Below are 21,586 nucleotides of genomic sequence, written 5' to 3' on the forward strand. Positions count from 1 at the left end.
ACCCCAAGTCAGGTAGATACTGTCTTAACACTCGTGGATCTCAGTGAAAGATTTTCATGTTTTGGCTCTTCCCGAGGGTGCCAGGATGCTGGGTGCTATAGAAGTAACCTGTGAGTACAGTGCAGATTTCACGGAGGAAGTATGTGCAGCTAGAAAGGGATCCTACTTTGTCACAGAATTTCGCAAGGAGCGATCCCTATCTCACTTACCCACTCCAGACATCTAGATCTCAACCCCATGTTTAGAAAGTATTGACACAGTTAAGGGCACCCACAGAAAATGGCTGGAAGTGACAGAGATATCAACAGAATTTGTTGAGAAGACTGAGCTCTCACCGCACACATTCAACTACCAGGCACTTTACTACCAAAAAAGACAGGACAAGCGTGCTTTTTTCCCTCACTTTGAGCATGTGTAGGCTTTAACCAGTGGGGCTGGCTCAGTATGGAGCCTTCCATGTGCTTCGGGGAAGTCTTACCCACTCAGATTAGTTTGTACCAGGATGGGGCTTTGATCTTCAGCACCAGTGTTACAGAATCTTAGATCTGGTTTTGCATTGCTTCATCTGGGATACACAGGCACCCTGGACCACCACAAGCCTCTAGATATGCCTAGGCTTTGAAGAGGGAGTGATATACAATGTGAAGTGAAAAAATCATCGTACTGCTTTCTTTCAGCGGCGAAGAGAGCATGCAGATGCTGGGTTCACCTCGCTGGGATCCATGAATGCTGGCCAGAAAAGTGGCAAGTATTTCATGTCCTATGGGGTATGCCCAATACATTGGTCTATGTTGACCAACTGATAAATATTAGAACTTAAAATTAAGTGTGTACATTCAATGTACAGAATTCTAGTAATATTTGTAAACAAGTACCAAAATATTCTAAAATACTGACAGAATTATAAAGGAAATTGTATTATTTAAGTAAATGCAAACTGATCTAGCATTCTTAAGAAAAATATTTTATCCAGAACTACAAAAATCTTTATATACTTTTACCAAGTACTCTCAACCTTGTGAAGTTTGTTTTCTGAAATAAGTGAAAAGAAGCCTTGTATATGAAAGTATTCAACTTAATGTTATTCACCATATGCAAATCTGGGAATATCTATTCTCAATAAAAGGGGGATGATTGAACAAAGGATGGTCCACACATTGAATAGAATAGTAAGTAACCATAGCAACACTGCATGAACACTACAAACAGGAGAATATGGAAATCTGTGTGTCCTGAAGCTTGTAATAAAAACAAATTACAAAAGATCATGTTTCCCATGATAATTACTGTGCACATATGTTCGTTCATTCATTCACTCATTCATTCATTCTAGAGATGGTTTTGAGCACGAACTAGGTTCCAGAGGTTGGTGCTAAGTGTAGGAGAAATAAAGGCGAAAAGATATGGTTCCTGTTTTCACTCAGGGTCAGTTCAGCTGGAACATAATCATGCAAACAAATGGAAAAGTGTAGTAATTCACAAAATGCCACTGAAGGACAGGGATTGTTGGCCGGAGACGCAAAGGAAGGTTTCATAAAAGATGTATTTACAGCCGAAATTTGAAAAGCAATGTAGAGAACAGAAATCAGTTGTATAAGGGTGGGAATGTTACAAATGACTTAACAAAATTTTAAACATTTTTATTGAACTTTAATTTGTATACTACAAAACTCATCTATTAAAGCATACAGTTTCAGTGTTTTTTTAGTATATTCATAGAGTTGTGAAAACATTACTACAATCTAACTTGAGAACATTTTCATCATTCCAAAGGAGTGACATATTTTTGCTCTTTCAAATTTCTTCCAACATTATTTTTATACTAAAGAATCAAGGTGTAAAGACAGAAACTTTGATGTCTACCACTGCGGGAAAGCGTCGCTATGCTTGTGAAACAAACCACAAATATATCATTGTGTCTTTAACTTTTAATTTTATTAGTGACAAGGTAAATAGGTACATGAAAATCTTCACAAGATAGCTACAAATGTGTTTAGACAAAACAAGAAAAAGAAGAGTTGAGTTGAATAGGGTTTCTGTGGCAACTAGTCCTTGTTGTGTATTTACTGTGTAAAAATCTCCAAGTTTATAAAACTTAATTTGCCCACTTTCCATGTCCTAAAAACCAGCTTCAAGAACTTTAAAAGGTGTATCTAACAGAGAGAGACTCTAAGAAAAGCACAGCACATTATGAGTTACAGAGGCAATCAGCGATACCATGATGAGAAGCAGACACCCCGTGGGTGGTTAGAGGATCCTGCGTGTGCAGGGGATGCTCAGGAACTGACAACGGCACAGTTCACCTGACCTCTGTGTCCCCCTCCCTCCATTTGCTTCCACAGTCTAAGTGGCTGAGAGGTCCCGTGTGTGTGATGACCCTCTGTGAGATGTCTGTAGATAGCAGTGCTCATCCCTTGAGAAGGGACTACCCTTGGCTGTGATTGTGTGGAAGGCAGAGTTTGTCTCTGAGATCCTCATCCCTTGCTCTGTTCTGGGTCCCGGTCTTCTCTTGGGGAGCCCTATTTTCCCCAGGTGTCTGTATGTGTGGTCTCACAGGGACCTACATTTATCTAGCTAGCTCTAAGAGTTCTGAGTACCTTCCCTGGAACTGTTAGCTTAAAAGGCAATGGGTGTGTTTTCTCAGACACCCCTTAGGACCAAAACTCCCAAGGCACTAATTTCTACTGCCTAAAAGCTAGGCACTATGACAGGAGTTAGGACATTATTTATGGGTGGACAGTCCTGTCTGAAATCCCTCCAATCATATGTGTCGATGGCCAGCTCCCCGTATAACCAGTTCTGGCTAGATAACTAACACTTCAGGCCGGAGGCTGGCGTGGGAACCTCAAAGAGCCTGAGGCACGTGCGGTTCTCACCCACAGTCAGCCTCTCACACTGTGAGCCAGACTTCGTTCCTGCCAGACTTGAAACCGCTACCATGACAGGGTCTAATTCACAAGCAGGAAGAATATGAACTGCATTAGCGTATTCTTCCATGTGCCTTTCATTTGGTCTCCGAGGAAATGCTGCAGCTATAGCCAAATGGCTTGTCTCCAGGTTAAGGCGTGACAGCAAATTTAGTGTCTGTGAGTTTGGCTCTTCGTTCAAATAAAGTGTGATTGGTGAAACCAGGATACGAATTTTCCAATGGTTTTATAACCTTAAGGATTTGGGGCTGCTTGTTCTATCATACTTAATATTCAGAATATTAATTTAAAAATAACTAATGCCAGTGTAAACATGCTTTAGATACATAGGTCTATAAAATATTGCACATAAATATAAAATTTATTCAGTATTTCTTCATAGTAATTTTCATTATTATAAAAAAAGGTACAAAGTTGTGCAGACTATATGAGTTTGGCTGGTCAACTTTACTTCAAAGATGATAATATTACACACGATTATGGATTATTTACAAGAGTTTTAAACATCAAGTTTTTGTAATGGTTAAATTCAAGATGATGGCACAATAGCTTAAATATAGATAATTTCCCGAAGTCAAGTACTATAAAGATTACCAGCAAAAATGAGTAGTAAAGTTGAAATAGGCAGTTCTAAAAAAAATCCTTGGGAATCTGTTTTCTAGCTTCATCTCACATCTGCATAACTTTGTATTTCCTTTCAATTTTGTTTAATGTGTCTTCTCTGTGTACATAGTAAGTCTGAGGTATAGTAGAGAAAATAGGTATTGAATCTGAAGTTAAATATTGGTGTTGCTTCTAATAGATTTAAAAAATATGTTTACCCATATTGTTAAACTGCTTTTTTATTAACAGACTCTAGAAATTTTACCATAACTTTTGAAAACCACACAGAGTTGAGAGTACCTTGAAATTTGTGTATTGCTAATTAAGTAACTGGGGTGATTATGTTTCTTTTTTTAAAATAAAAGGAGCTATAAACACAAAAAGCTAAATGAAGCAGAGGTGAGTCCCTGGAAAGTATGGATACAAGTAAATTTCAGGTGGAAGGCAGCAAAGGAGGAAGTGAAACTACCTTCTAATACGAATTGCTTTTCCTTTACACTGTTAAATCCTAAAGAAACTCTGTTAAACAACTGATCTGCACAAAATGGTTATGTTAGAAGGAAATTTAGTGAGTGATTTTAAAAACCAGCTAACCAATCTTCTAATACCAATTGCTTTTCCTTTACACTGTTAAATCCTAAAGAAACTCTGTTAAATAACTGATCTGCACAAAATGGTTATGTTAGAAGGAAATTTAGTGAGTGATTTTAAAAACCAGCTAACCAATCTTAATTTCCAAATCCTCTAGATGGCCAGAGTATCAGCCTAGAGAAATGGAAAATAAATAAATAACTTGTTATCCTTGCTTACAAGATTATTTTTGTCATTTCACGAGTACTTTCACAGTACCAACAACAACATATACTTGTCTCCCTGAGCCGTAATGTCACTAGAAATATTTCTTTTCCATAGGGAGGTGTCAAATATTCCGTTGGATACAGTAGTGTTGGAAGGGTCAGTCCTAGTTCACCTTCTAAATTCTATTGTAATTCAGACATTTTGCCTTTGCAACTTAGACTTAAGTTGGACTTACCTGGAAAGCAGCCTCAGGTCCCACACCCATTACAAAGTGTCTGCTAGGTACAGAGTGACTCAAGCGAAAGCAGTCTCCCATGACAGCCGTCTGTTTCTACAGTGTCGAAGGTGTTCCCTCTCCCAAAAGGCTCACTGTGCTCCGCAGCGATGTCTTCAGAGGGTGGTGTAGATGAGGTGGTGTTTCCCGGGGCCCTTCCGTTTCTTAGGACACTGGCAGGTACAGGAAAACCTTTGTTTAACCTTTATGTTCCTTCTTTTCTTTGGACAGGACCAGTGATGGAGTTTTTTGGTCTTTGGGTTTTCCTTTTCACGCACCAGGGGTTTTCTCATTTGTCAGTTGTTCCCTGTCATTCATTTCATCCTGGGGGGGTCTTGATCTGTCGAAGAATCCACACTATGAAAAAGAAAAACGGGCTATAAAATCAAGCTGTTCTGGGAATTTGTGAAACCCTTCATGCTAAGAATTTTTACTTTATGTATTTTCTTTAAAATTTTTTTATTGATTGATGTGAGAGAGAGACATTGATTTGTTGTCCTGCTTATTTATGCATTCATCCATTGATTCTCATATGTATCCTGACCAGGAATCAAACCCGCAACCTTGGCGTATCAGGATGATGCCCTAACCAATGGAGATACTTGACCAGGGCCTCACTGTATATATTTCCTAAAGAACTTAGAGCTCTTGAAGACAATCTTCCTGATTCTCCAAATTAGGAAGTGGAAACAAGAGCATTTACCTGCAGAGGAACTCACTGTATAGGGCACAGTGTTCGTGTCCTTCCTCCTGCCATGTCCGGAGACGGGGAGGATGTCCCTACATTACGGACCTTGTGTCTTTTTCTGGGATTATAGCAACACAGCCCAGGGATCTCCTCTTGCTTTTCTGTCTGTTTTCTGGAGCCGGCAGCGGCACTAAGTGCTGACCAGGGAAAGGAGATTCTGTCCTGAAATACACTATAGGCTCCCTCAGGATGGGTTATAGGAGGAGGTCAGGGGATCCCTGGGTGTCCCTCTGTACTTGGGAGAACATATAGTCTATAAAGGAAAATTAGATTGGCCATTTTTTAAATCCCAGAACACCTTAGAGATTTTGCAAAGATTAACCAGGAACTCAGAGAAGAGTGGATTCTGGAGTGTTCTTCCTCCTGAATTTCAAATTAGTATTTGGCCTAGGAGAATATCTTTTCTTAGAAACGTGGAACCTCAATTTTTTTATTGTCTCTTTACTGGAAGCCCAATTCATTGATTTTGGCTTATAACTATCAAGTTCTGTTTCCTTTGTAGGCTGGGCACAGTGTTCTGTCAATTGGCGTATGGAGCTGTAACACTTATGGGCGTACGGTCACCATGAATAACAGACTGACACAAAAGTCTGTTGTTAAGGTGTGTAAGACTATGTGGGCTCAGGATGGCACAAAACAGCTGATAATGACTGCGAACGCCTATATTTAACACAAAAGGCAAGGTTTTCTCAGTTTATAGGTCTACTAAACATCCTGCATATTGTTTTAAAATAAAAATAAGCTATGATTTTTGGAGAACCACAACAATAGTGGTTAATTAAGATGTGACTGGATTAATCACTCTGATAGTTATGTAATTCTGACATGGTTTTTATTTTGGAATGGAAAGCTCTGTGAAACTTGGCTGTCATGTTTGTTTTGGGGCCAGAAACTAATTTCTACTGTAGACTTTTAGAACAAACTTGAGTAAAACACATGAAAGAGTATAGGCTTCCTAATGGAGATGAACTAACTGGCAAGATTTAGAAAAACAAGTCTAAGAATATTATTATAACATGCATAATCTATTTGCCCTCCTTGATAGTCTAAGTCCCAATTAATTACTATAATAATTGCATCTGTGTAGTGCTTATAAAGAAAAATCTCAAAGGGCTGTTGATAGGATCATTTCAATAAAAACCTTAAGATCTTGGTTAATTAAATAAGAAAATGAAGTCTTAATAACATTAACACCCCAAGCATATTGGAAAGATCACAGGTCCTAGTTAATACAGTCTAATTTTCTCTATATTTGTTTACAAGAAATCTCAAGATTAAAGCTACATTAAACATGCCCAGTCTTGTTACATGCCAGCTACATGAGTACTGTTTGTCCAAGCAAATAAGATACAACATTTCTTTTATGTTTTTTAGAGTGTTAAAAAAAAAACCCAAATCACACCTCTAGCATTGTCTTTTTAAGTCCTTAGATATATTGTTTTAAATCCCTTCGATGACACCTCTACTCAAAAAAGAAAAGAAAGTAAAGAAACTTACCTTCCATAAAGCTAAGGTCAAAATGGCCAGGACCAATAATCCAAGAAGTATTGCTAGTATTATTACCCACAGTGGGATTGAGAAGGAAACATTTGGGGTTGCCCAAATAACTGACGTCTTAATCTGAAATGGAAAATAAAGCAAATGAGCTCTAATTTGAAAACTCCTCAGTGAAATGAAGCAGTAGTTACCAATATAATAATGTAGGAGGTAGTTGTGAAAGGATTCATATAAAAAATTGAAATCATCCTGAGACTGAAGGGGTTATCACACTTGAACATGGATCCTAAACACTCACACATTCTCACATTTCCCAGGTTGGGGGAAAGTCTAATTGCAGATACTGTGTGGATGTTTTTGGCTTCAATAGCACAAAAACCCTAGAACAGAACTGAGGTGGACCAGGAACGACGGGTGGAAAGACATGATCTTAAATTGGGCTGGACCTTTCATGGCAATGATGGCTAAAAGCAGACCCTACAAAAGGCCAAGTCTATCCACTGACGTTTCTCCACCAAACTGAGCTGACCTCACTGAGAGGTGAGCTTGTGAACAACCCCAGATTGTTGGGGGTGTAGGAAGGTTGGAAATCCCTCATCCAACCCCTTGTTTTAAACAAATTAAATGAGTCCCAGAGGGTAAGGGAATCACATAATAGTCGATGCCAGAGCCTCTTTACCCCTGGGTTCTGCGCCCTGTCGATGAAGGACAGCCCAGAGCGTGAGGCTGGGCATCTGGCATTTTGTGGACGTAACTACAGTAAGTGAGGTGAATGCTAATCGTCCTGAAGCTTCCAAGCTGCCTTTAATCCTAAATCTAATTTTCAGATGCCACGGGAACTCATTTCACTCCCCATGGAACTAATTTCATTCCTTACTGTCACAAGGGACCTTGGAGGTAAACAAGACCTTCCCAGTGGGACAGCGTGCTCTGTGTCTGTGAACCACGCCGCCCCACCACATGGGCGGAAGAAGCTCTCCTACTGTGTATATGTGCCAGGAGCCTGTGCCCCTGGACAGCCTGAGGGCAGAGAAGCTGCAGACCCCCTGACAAAACCAAGGAGAGACCCCACCATGTGGCTAACACCTTTTGTCAGAGAAAAGAGAAATAAATATATTCTTAGATCTAAAATGTTCTTCACTGAGGCAGGCCCATCTGGTTCCATGGCCACCGCTAAACCAGTTGGAGTGATCCCTGCTTTAACTAAGCTAGTTGGAAGGATCACAAGCACACTCTGATGCAGGCTCGAGAACTCTAGGCCACGCTTCTCTAACCCACCAGCAAGGAGAGGCTGAATTCATGGTGGAGGTCAGGGGCTCTCAAACGTTCCCTGGCTGGGGTCATACAGCTGTCTTCATAGCCGGCACTCTGTGTTGGGCCCTGACCCCACTCCTTCTTTGCTCCTGCCTTCTTAACCAGATCTGAGCATCCTGTGCATGCTCTTCTCAGCTTGTCAGGGTTTTATTGCTCCTTTCATCTCGGCCCACTTCCTCTACACAACAGACACGCTGAAGACTTAATTCATTGGATTCTCCAGACACAGATACCATTTATATTTAGACCAAACAACAGAATCAACAGTAGTGAAACTGCTCATCATTCCACAGGGACGACAGTGCCCAGGCCTGGACTGCGCTCTCCAAGAGAAAAAGGCTGGCTGTAACCTACTCGCTGTTATTCTTTCTTTCTTGATGGTTCACTTTCCGTGCCAGAGATGTCCAGGTGTCATCCAGCATGTCAGTAGGAAGCGTGACATTCCATGACCACACTGGCATCACCCTCACCCTGCTCGCCACAGTTTAGGGACAGGCCACTTGGGGCAGATACTGAAGAAGCACATCCCAAGAGCTCAAAGCAGTCACAATGCCACCGGGATTCTGCTGCCTGAGTAATTGATATAAAAACTATCCTTTCGTGTGTCCTTTCTTGTAGCATGAGCAAGTCAGAGACTAGATCACTTCTTCATCAGTTCTTTTTATATCCCTCTCCCTTAGTGAATTCCATCTGATAACATATATGAAATTAGCACAGTCTTAACATTGTGAGGAGCTTGGAAAAAGGGCATGAAGCGGTATTTTAAAATGACCCTTTTGCTATTGGAAGTAGACTGACACAGTTTTGGTAATGAGAATTTCAGAATTTTGGAACTAAAAGTGAGGGCAGTGATCATGAACTCACAGGCCAGTTATACTGTCCCAGGAGAGAGAAAATTAGGAGTCATGTAAAATTCTCAGGTTCCTTATTTTTTCCTCCATAAGCTTTAAATCCATAGAGGAAATACATTTTTAGTTTATATTTTGTGCATGTGTTAATAGGTAATTTACAGTAAGACAGGCAACAATGCTTCTTGATTTTTCTTGTCGTGATTTACCTTAATATTTTAAGTTACCTCCCACTGTTGCAGGTTAAACATCAGAAACAGTTCTACTTTTGTAAGTAAAAATAAAAACAAAAAACAAAAAAAACGCTGAAAGCTGCTGAAGTTGACATAAAGACCATAGGCTGTTCAAATTTTTAGTGTAGTGAAAAAGAACGGAAGGAGGGGACAGCCCCTGAGTCCTCTGCTAGGTCTCTGGCCGCTCTGTTATTGCAGGTTGGCAATAACGACATTGTTGTCGTTATCTCTGGTGCGTCTGCAGAAAGGGGCAGGGCAGGCCCCTTTCCAGGAACTAATGGTATGTGAAGGTTTGGGGTTTTTTTTGCAGAAGTGATGGAAAAGTAGGAATAAAACATTAAATGGAACAGGATATGCTTAATAGGGTCTTTTGAAGCAGAAAACACCTTTATTTGGTGTGATTACAAAATCTACTATTTTTTTTTTTTTTGGTTTGTATTCTCTTCTAAAGATGCTTACAGCAGCATCTTTAAAAAGTGGGAGAGTGGACGATCACTACTGTCCTTTTCAGTTCCAACATTCTGCAGTTCTCATCACCACACTGTTGTCAGTCTGCTTCCCAGAACCTCCTGTTCCTTTGAAAAGTACCACTCCATACTCTTTCTCTGAATACTTTAAGTGTCAGGGTTACCCATGTTGTATACCTTTCCAATATGTCACCATGTGTAATTAACTAAGAGGAAAGAACATAAAGAATTTTAAAAATAGGCCAACTTGGAGCGACTGTCCTCCTGCACTTGCATTCTGCTCTCCTCGCTGGCTGCCTCTGTGACATCCATGTGGCCCTGAGGCTGCCCCATCTTCTCAATCAAAATGGGTGCCGCTGCAAAGACTTTCCTGGGCCCCAGCTGCTTTCCTAAACTTCTTGGTGCATAGTCACGAAGCCGCTGCACTAAGGAGAGTGCAAGCACAGAAAACCAACAGTAGTGCCCCAGAGCACTGCTTCAGGTTCTCCAGGCAAGGAGCTGCTGCACAGAGGTGGGCGAGAGGCCCACGTGGCTTGTCACTGGGACAGTCACAAGTCTTGGAAAGAGAGGTCTTTGTAAGAACACAGTGATTCGGGACCCATGTGACATGCATCTCATCTGTAAACGGCAAGGGAGCATTCCCTCTGCAGGTGGAAACAGGTGAAACAAAGTTTCCCTTGAGACTCCATGTTTTGTATAAACAAATTAGAAACTTGAGCTGCAGGGCAAGCTAGAAAGGAAAACACTTAATTGATCATGTGTCTAGGACTGAAATTTATTTAAATCTGTATTATTGCTGTGGAAATTATAGAATGGTTTGGGGAAAGCTTGGCAAAGAAATAAAATGTTGGGAAATACCAAAAATTTGTTACTTCTAATATTTGTGTTTCTTGTAGCTCCTTTTGACAAGCACACAAGAAGCTTACATTAGCCATTGGCTAATAAAGAATGAGAAAAAGAGGTCTTAATTTTTAAAGTTTCTAATGACTAATTACTGGCTTACAGTAAGAATTTTTCATTCATTTCAAGTAAGACTTATGAAAGGTCCCCCATCCTCTGCAGTGCTGCAGGTGCTCTCAGAAGCTCCGAGCTGGAGTCTCCTGTCACCCTGCTGCACCTCAGTGCTGTCCACCAGGAACGTAATGCAAGTCTAATCTAAAATTTTGAAACTTAAAATGAAAAAAATCTCCACTGGCCACATTTTTAAAAAAAGGAAAAAGAAAGATGGGCCATTAATTTTAATGTACATTTTATTTAACTCTAAATATCAAAACTATTTTCAACATGTAGTTAATATAAAAATATTCCTGATATTTTACATTCTTCTTTATTTTTACTAACTCTCTGAAACCCAGTGCATATTTAATAGTTGCAGCACATAACAATTACTAAATTTTCAATAAAGTGAAATATAGTCTTACCAAAACAATAGAGCTGTGTTTAATGGAAAAAAATATTCTACACAACTGCAATTTGAAGTTTACATTTAAATGAGTTAAAATGAGATATAACGTATTTTTTGGACCATAAGGCGCACACAGGTTTTAGAGGAAAATAGGGAAAAAAATTTTGAAGCAAAAAATGTGGTAAAATATTTAATAACATAAATAACATAATATTTCACCAATGTAAATGTAAACAGAACTCAATAGCAGTGTTAACAACCATTATTCCTCCCAAATTTGGTGGGCAGGGGGAGGGTTGGTGTCTTGTAGTCCGAAAAATACGGTAACTATGGGTTCAAGCCTTCAGTCACACTCTCGTGTTTCAGGTGCTCGATAGCCAGGTCCCACACTGGACTGAACAGCTCTCAAATGCCCTGTGTCATGGCCCACAATGCTGTGATTGGCTGAATTAGCCACGTCTGACATTCTTTCACCAAGAAAGGTTGTCCTGAGGCAGAGAACGGGATGTACTGAGGACTAAAGGTCTACCTTCAGAACACAGGCTTGTGATTGTGTATTTTAACTGCTTTAAGAAAGAACAGTAATGTTGAGTAACTGAAATACTTCAAATTTAGGGAGGAAAAAATGACTTGCATGCTAACGAATCAATGAACTGTTTTAAATCATTTTTATGTATCAAGAACCTGTAGTTATTTAAGGAAATAGTATAAAGTTTTAGAAATTCACTTATTATAATTATCTGCAATTTTAGGAGAGGGGATCAATAAATTGTAAGCGGTTTAGATTTTCTTAAAGTGATGGTAAGGAGGGAACATCTAATCTTACGTTCATTATGTCATAAATCTTGTTGTTCTTTATTATGGTTGAAAGACCATAAATAAATCTTTAATAGGCCCACATTTTCTCATTGACATTTATGATATGTTTTTGTATATTTTGACAGAAAACCAAGGTAAAAGGAAAAAGTCCCGTCGTATTTGCACTGTAATTAATGTTGACATCTGTATTTATGTATCACAAAATCTAGTGTAAACATTCTTTAGTGGGGTCACAAGGATGTTTTAAGTAAACGTACCAAGACACCCTACCTACAGGGCCATTTTCACATAAAATGGACCACTGAACACACATTTTAACAATGTTCACATAGCCCCTGTGAGATAAGTAGCCCCCATCATAAGTCTGAACTCTGAAGGATTGTTCAGTGTAAGAATTCCATTTTAAGCTGCTGAAGTTTTGCTGAAAATCAAGTGTATTCACAGTTTATGAATGACTTTTTAAATAAGGGTTTTCATGACATACTCATATTTTATAATAGCCAACTTCAGAGTAATACTGGACAATAACACTCTCTTCTAGATGTAAATTATGGAATTTGGCTTTAGTTGCATGGAACACAAATGTCAAAATTAATTGGTAAGCAAACAGAAAAAAGTGTTCAAATAATGGAAGGATTTTTTTCCTGCTGGGCTGTAATGAATTGGTGTTTGGTCCTATCCCTCTGCTTCATGCAACCTTCCCTTCGCCTCTGAACATGGCAAGCATCACGGCACATGAGGAGTTCATTTTTACCAACACAGACACTCTGCAAGAAGCAGATGGGACTGCTATTTCTTCAATATGGAAAGCTTATAGAGGCCTCGAGAAATGCTTGAATTATGGCCATGTTGAAAGGGAGTATAAACAAACTAATCATCCCACACAAGGGCCTAGGAAAACAAGCAAATACTCTCTAGTCTCATTACGGAAGGAGGAACTGAGAGACGTTCTCCCCAGGGGCAGAGAAGGGACTGGAGCTCTGATGGTTTTCAAGCTACTGATTCCAAGCAGTTCTGCCTCCTTAAAGCAATCCTCTCCTTCTGGGCCGTTTTCAAGATAAGAATGGCAAGACTTTTGAGATTTCACTATAAAAAGTGTCTGAATGCTTTTCCAATTACACTTAAGTCCTCACTTAACATCATGGACAGATTCTGTGACTTTAAGTAAATTTACATATAATGAAACCAATGTGACCATAAGCTAACTGATAGAAACAAGAGTTAAGTTCCTAGGCATCTTATCAACGTTGTAACTGAAGAACACTGAACAAAACATTGTAATTCCAGGACCTGCTGGTACCTTTCCACAAATGGTGTGGTAAATCACCTACATCAGATAACACGATTGTTTTTTTACAAATGCAGTAACAAGGGCAGTGGGGGTGGGGGAAGCATGTATTTGATCATTTTGTGGATCTTCTGAGATGAGTTGAGAACAGCAGGCTGTCACCTGTGGCCAGCACGGAAAGATTCAATACTGTTGATGGAATCGACTGTAACATGTGTTTCTGTTAATGAGCATGTGCTCAGAGACAACAAAAGGGCCCAGATTTATCTCCCTTAGAGCTACAAGCCTTTGAACCTCTCTGAATGAACATTCTATATTAAAAACCCAAAGCCTCGATTTTCTAAGTCGAACATAAATCCGGACTGTAGCAGACGTCTTGTGAAAGACAGGCGGACTAAATGAAGAAAGATGTGGCAGCGCTTGCTTTAAACTGCCACTGAGGTTTGCTGGAAGAGTTTGACTTTGCAGTCTATGGATGTGTCCGATGCTGGGAGGGTACAATTACTTTATTTCGGGTACAATGCTAAGGCTTTATATACATAATTTTATTAATTATTTCAACAATTCTGTCAGGCGAACATGGGTGACAGCGTCAGCAAAGTGGAGTGACTTCCTGAAGGTTTTCTGATTAGAGTGGGGTGGAGCCAGGAAAAAACCCAGGAAATGGATTTTGAAGCTGTGTGTTTTCCTCTGAGCTGCCTGCCTGTGCTAGCAGTTCTCAGTGCCGGTTTCCCGGCACTGACAGTGGCAAAGCCTCACTTCAAACACACTTAATCCTGGTGGTTGAGGTAAAGACTTTAAAGTTGCATGAGTGACGACTCTTGAATACTTAGGGTTGGGAATCACTAATCAATGGATTGATTTAATTTAAATGATTAAAAGTAGTTAGGCTAGAAAGATTAAATATTGCAATTCCATTTGAAGACCTCTGATGCGAAGACATTGTGGTAGTATCTATTTGTACACCATCCAAAGCGACGGTGCTCCAACGGTACTGTAAACATGGTACCGATGCTTCTGACAAAAGGCAGGTCTGCAGGGTGGCCTGTGTCTGAGTGTCTAACAACTTCCTAGGTGGTGTTGGAGGTTTGGGGTTTGTAAACTGCACTTTGCATGACAAGGATCTGGGGACCAGAGTTGTCGGTGTCTGTGAGGGGCCAGGAGATGGAGGTTTAAACCTTACTATTGTTTCCAGGAGCTCTGGCTGTGGCCACTTTCACCGTGGAGGCAGAGTTTGGGGGCCACTGTCTGCTCCGCCTCTCTCACCCATTTCCCCCTGTGCTCGTCATGGCCTCGTCGGGCTGCTGAGGATGCTAGCAGTTATGCTGTGACAGAGAGTTGGGGGTCAGTGATGCTGAATAGCCTCAATTTTTAAAAATAAAATGTCACTCAAATGAAGCTCATAGTATACTTTTTACTTCCCAGTAAAAATTACACTTCTTTGCATTAAAGGAAAGATCACCGTGCAGTGTCATGCAGCTGGTCTCCGACGTCTGTCCCTAAGGAAGAGTTTCGACCTTCCCTACTCACGTTAAAATGAAGCAATTTCATTATAGTGATCATTGCTATCCGGACTTCTCTGAACCAAAATAACTTGATTGAAAATGATATTAGGCCTGCCCTGTGATTGTTTTTGTGGGTGGGTGGAGCATAGAAACTACATTAAAAGTTGAAAAATTTGATCAAATGACATTAAGTAATTTCCAGACTGGAAGAAGAAAATAGTGATCTGAAGGGGAAACTGCTCTCAAGTCAATGTAATCAGCACTTAAACCTAGCACAGGCTGGAACAGTGATTTAAAAAATAATTATTTCAATGCCTATATATTTTTAAGATACTTACTGCTATGCTTCCCTCTGGGAGTTTTGCTGGCTGATCTTTATAAGGCATCTTCTTAACTTCGAAGGACACCAGGGATGCAAGAGAATAGGGATCATTTTTTCTCTGAAATTAAAAATATTTATTTAAGTATATTTCATAGAAAGCCTTTAAGAGTTATACTGGCAGCTACCCAATCGTTTTTAGTGTTTTCCATTTCCAAAGCAAAACTTCTTCCTGTCTTCCTTTTCTTTTACTTTCCCCCATCTATCCATCCATCTATCCATCCATTATCCATCTATCTACCCATCTATCACCCATCCATCATTCTTCACCCATCATCCATCCAGACAATCATCTATCATCCATCTACCCATCCATCATCCATCCAGACATCCATCCATCACCCTTTACCCATCCATCCATCCACCACCTGTTCAGATAACCATCCATCTATCCATCCAACCATTCATCCTCTTCTTATTCTTGAAGAGAATCTGTCTTCTTAACAAAAGACTTGGTACAATAAAGTTAAAATAAAAAGCAGAAAATGAGTCCTAAACAGTAGTAAGCACAATGATTTATATAGTTGCTACTAGTGAAGAACAAAGGGGAAGCACAGTGGTCTAAACATTCTCGTCATAGAGGGAAATAGTTTAGAGAAAAGACTGGTGCTGAGTTATAAAGAAATTTATCACATTTCACCTGATACAGAAGACCCAGAGCACTGTTTCAATCTCAGTACCATTAAGATTTTAGGTTAGTTGGGGGGCTGTCCTGTGCAATGTAAAATGTTTAGTGGCATCCCTGGCCTCTACCCACTAGATGCCAGCAGCATCCCTCCATGCCCAAGTTGTGACAACCAAAAATGTCTCTCATTATTGCCAACGTCCCTTTAGAGAACAAAATTCCCCTAATTAAGGACCACAGACCTAGAGCCATACAGTGTTTTTGACAGAACTTTTCAGCAAAAGTTCTTTTTGTTTAATTGGTTCTCATTTTAACTGTTGATTAAAATCAAAGGAAAATATTCTAGAGCAAATCAAGAAGAGACATTCTGAGAACTTAAGCTTCTGTGCTTCTCCTCCGTTGAACTTGAGGCAGTGACTAGATCTATCCAACGGGAGCCTCAGCTGGCTCGCGTGGCTCTTGAGAGACTCAGGAATGGTGAGTGCCAGTTGTTAAATAGAGCCATTATTACAATTTACATTACATATACATAAACTTCAGTAATTATATTTTTAAAAGGTAGTAACTACTCAGTACTTACTACTTATTTTATTGCACTTTACTATTACTTACTCTCTAGACATTATTTGTGTCTGTTGTGTCTGTGAGGGGAAACCCTACACGATGGTGAGCTGCAGATGCGTCTCTGCCCAAGCCCACATTCAGCAATGCTGGCAGCTTGAAATCAGCGCTCGGGGCAGCATTCACACCACGGGAATCAGCAAATGTTACAACTGGAGCTTTTTCCCTCGAGAAGTGCACTGTATTAAACATTTACCAGCATCTCACTACCCATGAGCCAATGGTGGCTTTCTTGAGGCTAGTCTAACAGGTTAGATTGTAATAATTTTGTTTAAATTATTTGTATTTTTAAAAAGTTTATTTTCTTCTCCTATGACTGATTTTTTTCTTCCTCCAATAAACCCCATTTCTTCTGTGTGGTAAGGACAGGCCAGAGCATGTAAAAGTTTTGTATGCTCAAAGGCACCATCTTAGTCTTTTTCTTTCTTTCTTCCCTGACATTCCAGGATAAGCAACTCCATTCACTTGGAAAAATTCTTTGTGGCTGTTATTTGGTTGGTTATTCTTCTGATGTTTTTTTTTCCTCCTGGCATTCCCATTTCAGCTGAAAGCTGGATTTTGTTTGTTTGTATGAGAGGTATTTTTTTTAAATGTGGAAATTTTTGCTCACAAATTCGTGTGTGTACTTGGTGGTTTAAATCTACTTTCCTTATCATCCTGACTGGTAGCCACAGAGCAAAGACAACATACCCTGGAAATGAGGTTCCATGTGTGAGGGTTACAACTACCTACGCAAATGTGCATCCATCTCTCAAAGCCCCAATGCACAGGTTTTCTTTAGCCTCCAAGTTCAATAAAAACAATTGACATAAAATAATTTTCTTGCTCTCAAAGTCTTATGTTTGAAAAAAAATCATGGGAGAAGTCCATCTCTGTACGGACTCTAGATGGGAAGTTTTTGTGCTATGTGATTCTGCATTTATGAATATTATAGCTTCTTAGTGTATAAGCGGTGGGATTTGAACTCTGGAATGTAGAACATGCAGAAACACATTTCTCTGAGGACTTTCTTTCACTGACAGCCTTTACCACCCCTGTTCCCAGCCACAGTTTGATTCCTCCTCACATTTTCCATTCACTGCCATTCTTCATTGTCATTTCCTGTGGTTCACTCCCCAGCTCGTTTTGCTGAGCTTCAGAAACACCTGAGATTGGGCTCAAGATTCTGAGTCACACTCTGGGATGAAACTGTAGTTGTCATATGCTGTTTGGAATTTTCACATTGTTGTTTAACTTTTTATTTTTCTCTGTTACTTTTCTCTCCAACAAGAGCATACAAAAATGAACGGTATAAACCACGGAATGTAACATTTGTAACATTTTTCCACAGCACCTAGCACAGCACGCACAGGAGGGCTTCAGCAGTTCTGAATGACTGACCACACGGATGGACAGCGAATGAACACGTCAGATGGGGTGGTTACCCATGACCTTCCCACCCCACATTAATACCCATCTGATAAACGGTACAACTCATGGAGTGTTCTGCTCTTTATCTTAAATTATTCTCTAAAACCAAGGTGTCTACTATGCTATTCAGTAAGATTTTTTTTTCATTTTTAAAAGATGCTCTGGAGCTGGAAGGATGAGAAATGTGAAGTATTAGGCTATAGGTGGCTTGGTTGGCCTCAAAGAAAGACACGCTAGTGCTGTCTGTGGCTGTTAGGGCATAGGCACAGCACAGGTGAGCATTTAGTTTCATGAACGACAATGAGGAGCAGAGTCATAGTATCGATTCCACGTTGCAACTTGAATGCTTCCAGCTGTGCTCTTTACAAAGCAACTGTAGTTTTCTTATGTTAAACAAAATCTCTTCTATATAGTAATCTCCTCATGTTAATAGCAATCGCTGCCACATTGTAGGCAATTTAGGATTAAAAAAGCAGCTGGAGTTCAGACTCCTGGACAACATCATGGACCTTCCACCAGCTAGGCAGCTAGCTAGTGATCCTCAGAAAATGCTGATTCCTCTCCCATTGCAGTGTCATTGAAACTGTGGTTTGCAGCCCATTTGCTGCCTCTGTCAGGTACTTTTGCACAAAAGAGTCATGGTACTCAAAAAAACTACAGAGTTGGTAACAAGTGGAGTGGAGAGTGAGGCTTCTGATTAAATACTTGGTGAGGCTAGTAACACTGTGAGCACTCTCACTCCCACCTTCCCACTACTCAATTCCTTCTGAAGAATTATTTTAAAATACATACCCATTTCATGCAGCCCATGTTGCAATACCCAGCACTGACCAGGAACATTTATCTTGTGAGATGACAAAGCCTGAGCAATTACTTAAAGGTAAAACTTTAAGCTGCAAAGGAGTTGCTGTTTCAAGGAGCAATCACGAACGGGGGAATATTTAAGTTTAACCCAAATGAAATATTTGCCTGAGCAGTTCGCTTGTTTACCACATGGACAGAAACAAACACAATAAGGCAAATCATGTCAGCTAAGAATTGTAAACTTTCTATGCTGGATTAGGAAGGCAGAAAATGTTTACTTCCTTCTGGGTTGCATGAGGAAACTATCAAAGGCCTTCAATATATCCAATGAGAGAGAGAGAGAGAGAGAGAGAGAGAGAGAGAGAGAGAGACACAGAGAGAGAGAGAGAGTGTGTGTGTGTGAGAGAGAGAGAGAGAGTGCTGGCTTGTAATACTGCACTCGTCTTTGCCAGTCAGCTTCAGAGAGGGAAATAAGAAGAAACCGTAGAAGTACAGGAATTTGGGCTACGGCTGTGGGTATACAGGGAGAGACTTCTGCCACTCTCTCCCAAAGCTTTGGAAGAGGCACTCTGCTCTGGTAGGACTCCAGAACGTCCCTGCAGGCTGCTCTGGCCTGACTCTACTCATGCTAAATATTTACCGTTTGGAAAGCCCCTTGGTTGTTACTGACTTCTTGTAGACTCACTGGGTCTTTTTTAACAGAAAACGAAGATGCCATTTTCCCTCTCTAGGCCTCTTACTGGAATAGAACGTTGTACATAGAACTGATGCGTATCATCTACTATAAAACCACTTTCCTTTAACCATAGTGTCACAATGATTTTAGTCCTGCTTCACTGAAAAGCTGTTCTCCCTCACTTCAGTAGGATGTGGTGCCCAAAGTGATAGGAGGAATGTATGGTCATCTATTTAGACTGTGCGGGTTTGGGCATTCACTCTGATTCCTCTCCCAGCTCTCGGATGACAGATAACAGCAGGGCCGCCAGGAGGAAACTGATGGACTGCAAGTGGTACTCGAAGCAATGTGTGCAGCATAGGTGGACTTCCATAAATATTTGTTGAGAGAATGAATAAATAGTGGTTTAACTTAAAAATATGCAAATTGTGTACTGCGCTTCTCCCTGGAGCACTTGTTAAACCAGAGGTAACTCTGAGCCCAGGGACACTGGCAATTCTAAACACATCTTTTCGTTGTCGCCACTGGGTTAGGGGTTGCTACTGGCATCTGGTGGGTAGGGGCCAAGGACGCTGCTGAACATCCTATAATACACAGGGCAGCCTGTACAACAAAGAATTATCTCATCCAAAATTTTAATAGTGCTAACGCTAAGAAAACCTTGCCTTAATTTTTTTTTAAAAGGGCTTCACAACAAACTTTTAAAAATAACTTAAATTTTCCTCCTGTTTATTTTAGAAACAAAATTAAATAATATTTTTGAGACTATAGAGGTATATTGAATCAGAAAACATGAAAATCTAGAACTACAAAATTCTCTATTTGTTAGCTAGACTCAAAACGATTTTACCATTTGATTTCCTATGGCGCAATAAACCAAGTAAAAAATTTTTAGTAGTTAACATATAAGCAACAGCCCTGACCAGTGTGACTCTGTTGGTTGGGCATCATCCTGCAAACCAAAAGGTCTCTGTTTTGATTCCTCATCAGGGCACATGCCTGGGTTGTGGCCATGTACCCCGGTGGGGGCATGAGAGGCAACCAGTTGATGTTTCTCTCTCACACCAATGTTTCCCTCCTTCTCTTTCTCCCTCCCTTCCCCTCTCTCTAAAAGTAAATAAAATCATATATATTAACAACAATGCACAGATTTCGTAGTTTAATTAAGCTCCCCCCCCCAAATCCTTCCTAAACAAAAAGATCATAACACAATAGTATCATTTAAATACATAGCTCTTTCCAAGTGGAAACATTCATCAGCTTAGTATAAAAGATTTAAAAGCTTTAAAGCACACATGATCGATAGAGCTATCTGCGGCCTTGCTGGATGCAGTGGGACAGACCGGCCGGGGCTGTGTGGAGTCGACACATCACACGGACCTGGGACTTGGCGGAGACGCAGGCTGGGCTGGAGCCCACGCTGCGGGCTCACCTGACAAGAGCACCTTCTGGGACAATCTCCCTTTTCCCTTCTAACTTGGTTTCTATTTTTACTTTTCTGAGCATATGGCTTGAACTATGCTCTTATACTTACCATCATTTCCATTAACTAATGTTTACTGAAGAACTACTATGTGCCAGGCAGTGGGTATATGGTATTGAGCTAAATAGATTTGTTTGAATCTAAGTTACTGTCTGAATATCTTAGGGAGTCAGGTTGTTTACAGCGTCTTCTCCTAAATTAAGCGAGATTATATATACTCAGCCATAAGAAAAGGAAATCTAGTCTTTTGTGACTACATGGATGGACCTTGAAGGCATGACATTAAGTGAAATAAGTCAAACTGAGAAAAACAAACACTGGGTGATGTCGCTTATATGTAGAATCTTTAAAAGAAGCCAAACTTGTAAAAATAGAGAGTAGAATGGGGATTGCCGGGGGCTTGGGGTGGGGGAAATGGGGAGGTTAAAGGGTATAGACTTCCAGCTATAAGATGAGTAAGTGCCAGGGGTCTTATCTACAGCATGGTGATTATAGTTAACAATACTGTATTATATACTGGAAAGCTGTTAATAGAGTAAACCTTAAAAGTTATAGCCACACTCACACAAAAATGTAATATGTGAGGGGAAGAAGGTATTAGCTGCCCTTATTGTAGTAATCATTTTGTAATATATAAGTCATCACATTATACCTTTTAAACTTACATATGTTGTATATCAATAATATTTCAGTAAAGCTGGAAAAAATGTCTATCTGATAGGAAAGATGACCAATTGATCTTTCTTTTAAAAGAAATAAAATTTCTTTAAAAATTAAAAAATTAAAAAACAATTTTTAAAAATAAAATATTTTAAAAGTTAAATCTAAAGATTGTAAAAACAGAAAATGTTAAGAAAATGTA

General features: G+C 39.9%; 1 protein-coding gene across 1 annotated transcript in view; it reads right to left on the bottom strand.

Annotated features, from left to right (window-relative positions):
- Nucleotides 1-1,628: 1,628 nt before the first annotated feature.
- The window catches only part of ITGA8 (integrin subunit alpha 8), a 170,508-nt gene continuing 150,550 nt past the window's right edge, over nt 1,629-21,586 (bottom strand). Inside the window, exons 28-30 of the mRNA XM_045857952.1 lie at nt 15,065-15,166; nt 6,848-6,970; nt 1,629-4,959 (exon numbers count right to left, since the gene is read on the bottom strand). Coding sequence (XP_045713908.1) covers nt 4,873-4,959; nt 6,848-6,970; nt 15,065-15,166 — 312 coding nt within the window. The 3' untranslated portion in view covers nt 1,629-4,872. The remainder of the gene's footprint in view (nt 4,960-6,847; nt 6,971-15,064; nt 15,167-21,586) is intronic.

Source organism: Phyllostomus hastatus, unplaced genomic scaffold, assembly GCF_019186645.2.
Source record: "Phyllostomus hastatus isolate PE091 unplaced genomic scaffold, TTU_PhHast_1.1 phas_scaffold_1674, whole genome shotgun sequence".
NCBI lineage: Eukaryota > Metazoa > Chordata > Mammalia > Chiroptera > Phyllostomidae > Phyllostomus > Phyllostomus hastatus.